We start from the raw sequence: 12,164 nt of genomic DNA, 5'->3' as shown, positions 1-12,164 counted from the left end.
ACTAGTAAATAACTGCTCTATATCCTACTCTCGGGTCCCACCCCCGCAGAGGTGCCATAGTGCCTCTATTGTTTCATTCTAAAGTGCTTCTATTGTTTAATACTGATCATCTCTAACATCTTCCTTGGATAAAGGCTCCCTTAAAGGTGTTATCTGTCAAAATGAGTCATACCCAGACCTTGTGTGAACTCCCCCCGTCCCCCCCACCCCACCCCTCAGGGATCTAAAGCTGGACAACGTGCTGCTGGACAGCGAGGGCCACATTAAGATCGCCGACTTTGGGATGTGCAGGGAGGGAATGTTTGAGGGCGACACCACGCACACCTTCTGTGGAACCCCGGACTACATTGCCCCTGAGGTAGGCCCACACACCGTTCCATAATCACCAGGGGGTACAAAAGTTGTGGGGGCTCCCAAATCTATCCAGCCAGAGCACAAGAGGGTGCATTCTCTGAAAATGCCTCCAAATCTGAGGCCATGGTGGAGGAGTTGAAGTATCTCAGGGTCTTGTTCATGAGTGAGGGATGGCTGGAGCGAGCGTGAGATCGCCAGGCGGATCGGGGTAATGTTTGCAATTAAAGCGAATACAAGCAGCCAAAATGAGTTTCCAAGTGTGAGTGTAAGACGCTGCCTTAAATAGATGGATCCCTTTCCCCCCCAAGCAAAAGACAGTAATGATATAATTGGAGCCATCCATGCATCCATCCATCCATCCACCTTCAATACCCTATGTCCTCATTAGGGTCGTGGGGGTATGCTGGAGCCTATCCCAGCTGACTTCGGGCAAGAGGCGGAATACACCCTGGACTGGTTGTCAGCCAATCACAGGGCACATATAAACAAACAACCATCCACACTCACATTCATACCTTTAGAGACAATTTAGAGTCTCCAATTAACCTAACATGCATGTTTTTGGAATGTGGGAGGAAACCGGATTACCCGGAGAAAACCCACGCACACACGGGGAGAACATGCAAACTCCACACAGAAACGCCCAAACAAAGATTCAAACCCAGATCGTCCCGATCTCCTGACTGTGTGGCCAACATGCTAACCGCTAGGCCACCGTGCAGCTTCACACACATCATTGGAGAGTTTTTTAAAAATGACTATCGGTATGACGTCCTAGTTCCCTCACATCGGCCTGATAATTATCATGCACCCCTAATTGTAACCTAGCTTTTAGTGAGACAAGGTGATAAAAGGCCAAAGAAAAATAAATATAAAAAAATAAGTATCTTGCTTGCTGCTGTAACAGGTGAATTTCCCTGCTGTGGGATTAATAAAGTACTACTACTACTACTAAAAATCACGACATATTTGTTCCTCGCTCGGATAAAGTCTCGCGAAACAGACTGTTGTCAATTGGTTCCACGTGGTATGGAACTTTATTTTGGTCATTAAATGCCACAGCTTCCAAACCGTCCTGCTAGCTTGACATGCACATTGTCCTCCGATTTCAGATCAACATTTGTCATAAAAGTGACTGTTGTAATTATTCGATTACCCTGCCCTTAGCAAGTGAATGATCATGTACGAGCATCAATGAACACTTACTTGGAAGGATTACGAGGGTTCGGGTTAGGGTTTGGGTTGCATGCTGTACATTTTACCTGTATTATCACCTATTTATAAATTATTTCCAATTTATGGTAAATGAGATGTGTTTTCTGCCTATTTTCAGAGAATAAGATACCAATTAAAAAGTATTAGCTATTGGTATGAGTATTGCAATGCTGACGCGTACCGCATGATATATTTTGCTGTGCCCTGGTTTCACCTTCTTCTTCTTTTGCTGCCGGTGTCCACACTTCCCCCTCGTCGCTCTTCTGTGACCTTGTCAGCGTTTTTGGACTAATTAACTGATGCAATTAGCACAAAGGGAGAGCCTGCGACACACCTCTCTGCACAAGCACCACTTGTCCTTTAGAGACCTTGTCTTACCATTGGGGCTCTCTTCATTGCGGCAGCTGACAAGTGTGACTGATTGCGTCTCCGCTGTGTGTGTGTGTCTGTGTGTGTGTGTGTGTGTGTGTGTGTGTGTGAGAAAGTACTCAAACTAGTGAAAAAAATCTAGAAACAAACTCATGTATGCTGGCCCTGGATGATGAAAGGTGTTTCTCGTACAGCATGTATGTGTGAGGTGGGAGTGTGGGGGGGGGAGGGTATTGTACCAAATAATCCGCAATGAGGGGGAAAAAAAAACATCGAGCACACAAAAAAACCTGATCAGCCACCTGAGTCGCCAGCTCCACGGCGTCTGAAAAGTGCAAAAGGTTTACCGTTGACCTCGGTGGCAACACACCGGCTCTACGGAGCGTGTGCCCGAATACAGTGCACCTTGCTGGGCCACGCTAGCTCTATATTCCGGTTCTCCTGACCTCCGTGGCGTCACACCGGCTGCTCAGAGCGTGTGCCCGAATACCGTGCACCTTGCTGGGCCACAGCGGGTGGCTCCGTCCGCTCTATACTCTGGTTCTCCTGGTAGTAGTGAAGTGGTAGTAGTAATATCATGATATTTGATTAGGACAAATCAACAGGTACAGTTGGTCAAATCCTAATTTGTTCCAGTCCTTCTCACCTCCATGGGTGCACAAACGACACTTAAATTCATCCATCCATTTTCTATGCCGCTTGTCCTCACTAGCGGGTTTCCTGGAGCCTATCCCAGGTGACTTTGGGGGAGAGGCAGAATACACCCGCAGGGCAAAAATAGACAAATATTCACACTCACATTCATACCGAAGGACAATTTAGCGTCGCCCATTAACCTAACATGACGTTTTTTTTTAAACGAGATTCAAACCCAGATCTTACTGATCTCCTGACTGCGTGGCCAACATGCTAACCACTAAGCCACCGTACGGACGACAGTTAAATCCAAATTTTTAAAAAGTAGATATAAAAAAGTTATCCGTTATCGGTACCAATTCGGTCTTGAGAAGCAGAAAGTTATCAGTTTGAAAAAAAGATAAAGCTTTGATTAAGCCAAGGGGGTCCAGAGTATTGACTCTCTTATGTAAACACTCATTGATTCTGCTGCGTCTGACATTTTGAATGCGATACAATATATTTCCCCCAGGGGGGGCTGCTTGTTTGTTCCCTCATGCCACACACGCACACGCACGCACAGACAGATACTTTCAAAACACACTCCCACACACTCATTCATACATTTACGCTCCCCAATGCAACGCTTTCCATCTAGAAAGCCGGTTTGTCACATCACTCCTGGACTCAGTAAGCGTCTTCCCTGCACCTCTCCCATCGTGTAGACCAGGGGTGCCCAAACTTTTTCCAGCGAGGGCCACATAGTGAAAAGTGAAAGGATGCAAGGGCCACTTTGGTATTTTGTAAACCAACACACAAAGATATGCTAAGAAGCTAATGTAGCTCATTTCACTTTTGTAATCTAAGTGAAATGCTACTAAAAATGACATTTTTCCCATAATAATACAATTTTATTCTTGTAAAATTGCGACTTTTGTTCTTCATCCGATTCTGACTTTTTTTCTTAATATTTTGACTTTATTCCTGTAAAACGACAGCTGTGTTTTCCATTTCTGATGTTTTTTTTTTCATTACAGCTTTCCTCTTGTAAATTTTCTTCTCGTAATTCAAACTTTATATCTTTTAAAACAATAATGTATTTTTCTTTATTTCAACATTGTTACTAAAATGATCATTTTCCTCATTTTACAAGTTTATTCTCATAAAATTGCAACTTTTTTCTCATTAGAAAACTTTTTTTTCTCTTAATATTTTGACTTTACTCGGGTCAAATTTTTTGCTGTAAATTTTTTGTATAATTTTCCATACATTTCAACTTTCTTATTGTTTATATTTTATTCTCCTAATATTTTGACTTTATTCCTATGTTATACTGTACATTTTCCCCCAACCTAATTTTCCAAAACTTACAACTTTAGTCATAGTTTTTGTCCAACTTTTTTCTTTAATATTTCAACGTCATGCTACTAAAATGACATATTTCCTAATACTATTACTTTATTCTTGTGAAAGTATGGATTTTTTTCCTTGCTAGATTACAGCTCTTCTTTTAATATTTTGACTTTTGATAGATTTTCCCATTTTTGCTGCTGTTTATTTTTTTTTTTATTGTTAAATTACATTTTTAGACTGTGCTGCGGGCCGATAAAATCACAGCCGCAGGCAAATGGCCCCCGGGCCGCACTTTAGACACCCCTGGTGTAGACAATTCAACTCCAAATTTCAAGCCCCTGACTCATTGTGTTACATTTCCACACGTCGATTCTCCGCTTCCTCTTCCGCTATCCTCACACCCAGCGACCCACACATTTCTCTTTTCTGCACCCATACGTTACGCTGCATTGCAGAACATTGGGAATAAAATCCACTCAATAATCTTTGGGAACAAGCCGGTTAAAAATGTACCAGTTAGAAACTTACCAGTTAGCATCCAGTACCTGCTTTACTGCTCGCAGCTGTTTTTACAAGAAAAAAAAACAAAAAACAATTGAAATGGAAAAGAAGCTGTAATTTTACAAGAATACAGATGAAATATTAGTAAAGTAAAGTCATAATATTTAGAAAAAAAAAGTTTGAATATTAAACTTTTTATTTATTTTAAAAAGTCAGAATATTATGAGAAACACACAAAACAAAGAATATAGCTGCAATTTTTGGGAAAACACATGTTAAAAATGGACCCTGCATACTTGTTGGAAAAAGTTTGGACACCCCTGATCTAGGGTTACCGTATTTCCACGATCATAAAGTGCACCGTATTAAAAGGCGCAGTCTCAGTTACAAGTGCTATTTTGGTATGTAACACATACACAAGGCGCACGGTATTATAGGGCGCAGGTATGCACGGTATCGTGTCGCTCAGAAGTCATTGAGGAAGCGACAACGCTTTATTTCTTTAGATAAGTTAAGAGCAGAAATGTCATTCAGTTTATTAAAACCCACTTGAAATCAGGATGGTCATCACTCAACACAACAGTCTCAGTCATGGTGCACAACTAAAAACATCACACAAACGCAAAAACAGACAGGACACGACTGCTACTTTTGCAGAACAATAACTAACTAACTATGTAGCTCAAACATGTGACTTTAAGAGCATTTGCACCAAAACACTACCGCAAAGCACGCTGGGGAACAGGAAGTGCTCCCAGCGACGCTACAATATGCTAGCATGCATGCTATTGTATGTTTTTAAAAAGCCAGCGAAAGCAAAACTGAGTTTGGTTGTACTTTATTGAAGTATTTAACAATGTACTCACGTTATTTTTTATCAATCCTCATCCACAAATCCATCAAAGTCCTCATCTTTTGTATCCCAAATGAACACCGGGGCAAGTTCTCCATCTGTCGTCATTGTCAGTCAGTCTTGTTGCCGTGCGGCGCCTCAGAAATGATGCTGGCTTTTGTGAAAGCTCGAACAGTGCATCAGACACGTTAGCCCAAGCATCTACAATCCATTAGTGAAGCTGTGTTCGCTAGCTGTCATTCATCGCTCCCACGCCGCTCGCAACTTTACTTTAAACGCCGTGTTTACATCCATTCACAAATTGTGGGGAAACTCGCGCGGCGCTGCCTCCCAGTGTTAGTGAAGCTGTGTTCACTAGCTGTCATCTATCGCTCCCATGCCGCTTGCAACTCTGCTTTAAACGCCGTGTTTACACCGATGTCCAGCGGTTGGAGTTCCTTCGTCAAGCCTCCCGGAATGATGTTAAACTCCAAGTTCATTTGCTGCACTTGTGACGCGTATGAAAAAAAACATCCGTCGTACTCTAAGTGAGTGAGACGTATTTTAGGATAAAACCCGGATTGTGCCGTGAGTGGACAATGGCAATTGAAGAGAGAAGGGGAGGGTTCTGGAGCTTAATCTAATCTAATCATTACAACACTTACTTATTGAAAATGTTGATCCCTACGCCTAACCCCCTAACCCCGACCCTCTGACCCACTAACCCTAACCCTAAACTAACCCTCTAAACTTAATCCTGAATTCAACCCCTAATCGTAACCCCAACCCTAACCCTAAACTTAATACTCTAACCCTAACCATAAGGTAGCAAGCTAGCAGGAGGTTTTGGAGGGGGAGGAGCGAGCCATTCGTTGGAGATTCCCAGAACATAACACCCATGAAAAGCGGCGGCGGCCTGCTGTAAATCCAATCCGTAATTCTTTATATTATTACTGTGTTCCCTGTGCTGTTATGGTTTTGACAAATACTCCACGTAGCGGACCTGTTATTATACCCCATAAGTTGGGTTGGCTTGAAATGTGACACCCACTGTCACTTTCGGGTGTTTAGACGACTCACCACAAATTTGGTGCGCCCATTGGGGCGAGTGACAAGCACTTGTGTGTAGAATTTAAGCAAGATTGGTTGAGAAACATGGCCGCCATCAAGCAAAATGTCTTTGTGGGTGCACAGGCGGGACGTTGACATTTTCTCTCATTCAGTTTTCTGCAATCATAGAAATTCTGTGTCTGGATGCAATTGTACATCCCGTTCACAATTTTGGGCAAAGGAAAAGCCAAACAAATGTGTAGTTTAGTGAAATGAAGTGAACTCTGGTGCATACTGATGTTTATTTCCAGATTGTGGCGTATCAGCCATACAACAAAGCAGTGGACTGGTGGTCTTACGGAGTGTTGCTCTATGAAATGCTAGCAGGACAGGTAATTCCACACACTGCCTCCATCTGAATGTCACTGACTTTGATTTCCATCAGCCAGTCTTCTAACTTGATTTTCATGCCTTCCAGCCGCCATTTGATGGCATTGATGAGGAGGAGCTGTTCCAGTCCATCATGGAGCAAAGCGTCTCCTACCCCAAGAGTCTCTCCCGTGAAGCTGTTGCCATCTGCAAAGGGGTACGTACACACAGCACAGTGTCGAGCTACGCTATGTAGACACACGTTTTAGGACACACCTCCGCACCCGAATTGGTCGTCCTAGCAAGACATTTTGTTCAACGTGTCCCGAAATGTGTGGTGTTTTTTTGGCCGTGCGATGTGTGACATTCCCCCCAAAAATATTTTAGTCCAAGATTCAAGATTCAAGATTCAAGATTCAAGAGAGTTTTATTGTCATGTGCATAGTACAACAGCAGTTATACCATGCAATGAAAATCTTATTCTGTTCATTCTCCCAAGAAAAGAAAGAAAACAAATGAAAGAATAAGAACATAAGAAACATAAACACATAAACATATATACCAATAAATTAAGCAACAACAACAGAAGAGACATTAATACAAATAAATAAATAAATAAATAAATAAGTAAAGTGCTATGAGTGTGTGCGTGTGTTGCGTGCGGCGTGTGCGAGTGCTTCGTTGAGGAGCCTGATGGCCTGTGGGTAAAAGCTGTTTGCCAGCCTTGTGGTCCTGGACTTCAAACTCCTGTAGCGTCTGCCTGACGGTAGGAGTGTGAATAATGAGTGTTGTGGATGTGTGCTGTCCTTGATGAGGTTGTGTGTTCTTCGTAGGACTCTAGTTTTATAAATGTCTTGCAGTGAGGGGAGGGCTGCCCCAACAATGTTCTGTGAGGTCTTGATCACCCGCTGGAGTGCCTTCCTATCACGTGTTGTACAGTTACCGTACCAAACAGTGATGGAGGCGGTAAGGACACTTTCCATAGTGCATCTGTAGAAGCAACTCAGGATTGTGGTGGACATGCCAAATTTCCTCAGTCTTCTCAGGAAGTACAGTCTCCTTTGGGACTTCTTCAGAATTTGTTGGGTGTTGTGAGACCAGGTGAGGTCCTCGCTGATGTGTGTGCCAAGGAACTTGAAGGTTTTCACCCTCTCCACCTCAGTCTCATCAATAAACAGGGGTCTATGCGGCTCCTTTTCCCTTATTCAGAGTCTCTATACATGTGCTAATGTAGCCAGTAACAGCAGAAGCATATTCATCCAAATCAACAGTACAATCTTCCCTCCCCGCTGCAGTTTTAAACACATCCCAGTTTGTGCAGCCAAAGCAGTCCTGAAGTACTTGATCAGTTTCTTCATTCCACACTTTAACTGCTGTACTTACAGGGGGAGCTTTTTTAAGAAGTTGTCTGTATGTTGGATAAAGGAATATAGAGATGTGGCCAGCCTTTCCAAAGTGGGGTCTTGGAACAGCCTTCAAGATCCTCTCTAAGTCAGGAGCGCTCTGTTGTTTTTAGGAATTGCCTGCAAAAAATATGCTAGTCAAAGATCCTCTATAAGACAGGTTCTGTTCATTACTTTTCTGGACAGAAGTTCTAAGCGCAGCTAGGGCGTTCAGCGGTTTGGTGGCTGCAGGATTGGGTCTCTGCTTTTTGCAGATGAGGTGGTCCTGCTGGCTTCATCGAGTCGTGATGTTCAACTGTCACTGGATCGGTTCACAGCCGAGTGTGAAGCGGCCAGGAAGAGAATCAGCATGTCCAAGTCCGAGTCCATGGTAGGGATGACATCTTGCCCCAAGTGGAGGAGTTTTAGTACCTTTGACTCTTTTTCACAAGTGAGGGAAGGATGGAACGTGAGATGGACAGGAGGATTGGTGCGGCGTCTGCTGTGATGCGGACTCTGCATCGGTCCGTTGTGGCGAAGACGGAGCTGAGCCAAAAGGCAAAACTCTCAATTTACCAGTGGATCTTTGTTCCTACCCTCACCTACGGTCATGAGCTTTGGGTAGTGACCAAAAGGACAAGATCCAAGAGTACAAGCGGTCGAAATCATTCAAGATTCAAGAGAGTTTTATTGTCATGTGCATAGTAAAACAGGCAGTTATACTATGCAATGAAAATCTTATTCTGTTCATTCTCCCAAGAAAAGAAAGAAAACACAAGAAAGAATAAGAACATAAGAAACATAAACATGTATACCAACAAATTAAGCAACAACAACAAAAGAGACATTAATACAAATAAATAAATAAATAAATAAATAAATAAATAAATAAATAAATAAATAAATCAAGTGCTATGAGTGTGTGCGTGTGTGAGTGCGGCGTGTGTGAGTGCTTCGTTGAGAAGCCTGATGGCCTGTGGGTAAAAGCTGCTTGCCAGCCTTGTGGTCCTGGACTTCAAACTCCTGTAGCGTCTGCCTGACGGTAGGAGTGTGAATAATGAGTGTTGTGGATGTGTGCTGTCCTTCATGTGGTTGTGTGTTCTTCGTAGGACTCTAGATTTATAAATGTCTTGCAGTGAGGGGAGGGCTGCCCCAACAATGTTCTGTGAGGTCTTGATCACCCGCTGGAGTGCCTTCCTATCTCGTGTTGTACAGTTACCGTACCAAACAGTGATGGAGGCGGTAAGGACACTTTCCATAGTGCATCTGTAGAAGCAACTCAGGATTGTGGTGGACATGCCAAATTTCCTCAGTCTTCTCAGGAAGTACAGTCTCCTTTGGGACTTCTTGATGATTTGTTGGGTGTTGTGAGACCAAGTGAGGTCCTCGCAGATGTGTGTGCCAAGGAACTTGAAGGTTTTCACCCTCTCCACCTCAGTCTCATCAATAAACAGGGGTCTATGCGGCTCCTTTTCCCTTATTCTTGGGTCAATGATCATCTCTTTAGTCTTATCTGTATTGAGAAGGAGATTGTTATCACAACACCAAGCTATGAGGTCCACCACCTCTCTTCTGTATGATGTTTCAACACCACCAGTGATCAGTCCGATGACTGTAGTGTCATCCGCAAATTTAATGATGCTGGTGTTGTTCTGGGAGGCCACGCAATCGTAGGTGAAGAGCGTGTAGAGGAGCGGACTCAGCACACACCCCTGTGGGGTCCCAGTGCTCACAATTCTTGAGCTGGATGTGCGATTGTGGACTCTGACTGACTGGGGCCTGCCTGTTAGAAAGTTAAACACCCAGTTACAGAGGGAGGGTGACAGGCCAAGTGTGAGGAGCTTGTTTGTGAGTTTGAGGGGGCTGACTGTATTAAAAGCAGAGCTATAGTCTATGAATAGCATTCTGACATATGTGTCCTGGCCCTGTAGGTGAGAAAGGGCTGTGTGGATGGCAGTGTTGACTGCATCATCCGTGGACCGGTTCTGGCGATATGCAAACTGTAGAGGGTCCACAGTTGCCGGGATGCTCTTTTTGACGTGGGTCATGACTATCTTTTCAAAGCACTTCATTACAATAGGAGTGAGTGCTTTTGGGCGATAGTCATTCAAGCAGGTCACGTTGCTCTTCTTGGGTACGGGCACTATGGTGGTGGACTTAAAGCAGGTCGGTACAGATGCTTGTGCAAGCGACAGGTTAAATATGTCAGCAAGCACATCAGCTAGCTCTGATGAGCAAACCCGAAGTGCACGTCCTGAGATGTTGTCTGGGCCTGTTGCTTTTCATGGGTTTGTTTTGTTCAGAACCCTGCGCACATCAGCTGATGTCACCATGAGAGGTGAGTCCTGTGTGCTCCCCAAGAAATGAGTTTTCTCCATAGGGTGGCTGGGCTCTCCCTTAGAGATAAGGTAAAAAGCACTGTCATCCGGGAGAGACTCAGAGTAGAAGCGCTGCTCCTCTGCATTGAGAGGAGCCAGATGAGGTGGCTTGGGCATCTGGTCAGGATGCCTCTCGGACACCCCCTGGGGAGGTGTTCAGACCACGTCCGGCCTATCGGAGGTCTCGGGGAAGACCCAGGACACATTGGAGAGACTATGTCTCTCAACTGGCCTGGGAACACCTCAGGCCGGGGAGAGGGAAGTCTGGGCTTCCCTGCTTAGGCTGTTGCCTCCGCGACCCAACCTCGGATAAGCGGAAGAAGATGGATGGATGGTTTTCTATATTCAATATTCAATTTATTAATATTGAATCCTACTTTGCAGAAATGCACGTATCGTGGTAGTGCCTGGAACCAATTAACTGGCATAAAGGATGGAAACAGACAAATTATGTCAATTACAGTCAAACCTGTCTTAGCGGCCACCTTTATAGAAGGGCCACCTGCCTATAGCAGCCACTGGAAAATCCCCCCCAGCAAATTTACATGTTATAGACCCTGTGTATAGCAGTCACCTGTTCAACGTGGCCAGCGGCCACCCATTTTGTCTCCCTTGGTCAATATCTGACCGCATATTGCGGAGTCCTAGCTCAGTCACAATCATTCACAAGATCCACACAAACTGTCAGTTGTTCCACATAAAAAAGCCGTCTTCTTTTGAGCTTGCTATTTCCTGGTCAAACATGTAACTTTAAGCGCATTTGCACCAAAACATTACCACAAATTAGGCTGGGAACAGGACGTGCTCCCAGCGACGCTACAATAAAAAAAAAAACATATGCTAGCATGCATGCGGCAGCGGGAGCAAAACTGAGTTTGGTTGTACTTAACTGAAGTATTTTCAGTTATCAGTTATTATTAAGCCTCCAGCTTCCTTTTAGTAAGTAAAAACCTTGGCTATGATTGACTACATTGTCATGTAGACCTACAAAGTACACTTGGAAGAACAAGAGGTGAATAAATGTATTGCAACTGATGTGAAACTGATGAGGGGTAGGATTAAATAAGCTTTGCTTCTTCCTACTCCTTTTTGGACATGCAAAATTGTGAATTGTACTATGTGATGTGCTACTGTTTGACTCATGCATGTTCAGGATTAAAACCATGAACCATGATAATAACAAGCCTAGTAGTGCTGTACAACTTTTATCAGCAGTCCGCAGTGCCATCTACTGGTCAACATTATTATTATTATTTTTTTCCCTTTTTTTTCTTTTTTTTCCTCTACTGGTCAACATTCAAATTGGACGCCAACCTGTCTATAGAGGCCACCTGTCTATAGCGGTCACTTTTGCAGACTCCCTCTAGTGGCCGCTATAGACAAGTTTGACTGTATAATAAAAAATGTGTTGATGAAAACTCTAGAATTTGCAGGGTTGTGGACATGTGGGGATCCCACGCACTCCCATGCTCCAGACTCTCCTACACTTATTCTTTGTCACCGTCCAGCTCCTGACCAAGCACCCCGCCAAGCGCCTGGGCGGAGGAGAGGACGCCGAACGAGAGATCCGGGAGCATCCCTTTTTCCGCTGGATAGATTGGGACCGTCTAGAAAGGCTGGAGATCCCGCCGCCCTTCATCCCGAGATCTGTCAGTCACCACACACACACACACACACACACAGGACCTTCTGACCGCCTGCTCCTCCCTTATGTCATCATTAGCAGGCCATCTAGGCAGCTGATCA

At 44.1% G+C, this 12,164-nt stretch overlaps 1 protein-coding gene across 4 annotated transcripts in view; it reads left to right on the top strand.

Annotated features, from left to right (window-relative positions):
- prkcg (protein kinase C, gamma) overlaps positions 1-12,164 on the top strand; it is a 57,424-nt gene that overhangs the window by 39,871 nt on the left and 5,389 nt on the right. For all 4 annotated transcript variants that reach the window (XM_054782126.1, XM_054782125.1, XM_054782127.1 and 1 more), the window contains 4 exons: positions 220-358; positions 6,601-6,681; positions 6,768-6,875; positions 11,927-12,067. In XM_054782126.1, the coding sequence (XP_054638101.1) occupies positions 220-358; positions 6,601-6,681; positions 6,768-6,875; positions 11,927-12,067 (469 nt within the window). The remainder of the gene's footprint in view (positions 1-219; positions 359-6,600; positions 6,682-6,767; positions 6,876-11,926; positions 12,068-12,164) is intronic.

Source organism: Dunckerocampus dactyliophorus, chromosome 7 (assembly GCF_027744805.1).
Source record: "Dunckerocampus dactyliophorus isolate RoL2022-P2 chromosome 7, RoL_Ddac_1.1, whole genome shotgun sequence".
NCBI classification, from domain to species: Eukaryota; Metazoa; Chordata; class Actinopteri; order Syngnathiformes; family Syngnathidae; genus Dunckerocampus; species Dunckerocampus dactyliophorus.
This window is presented reverse-complemented; position numbering and strand designations above follow the sequence as displayed.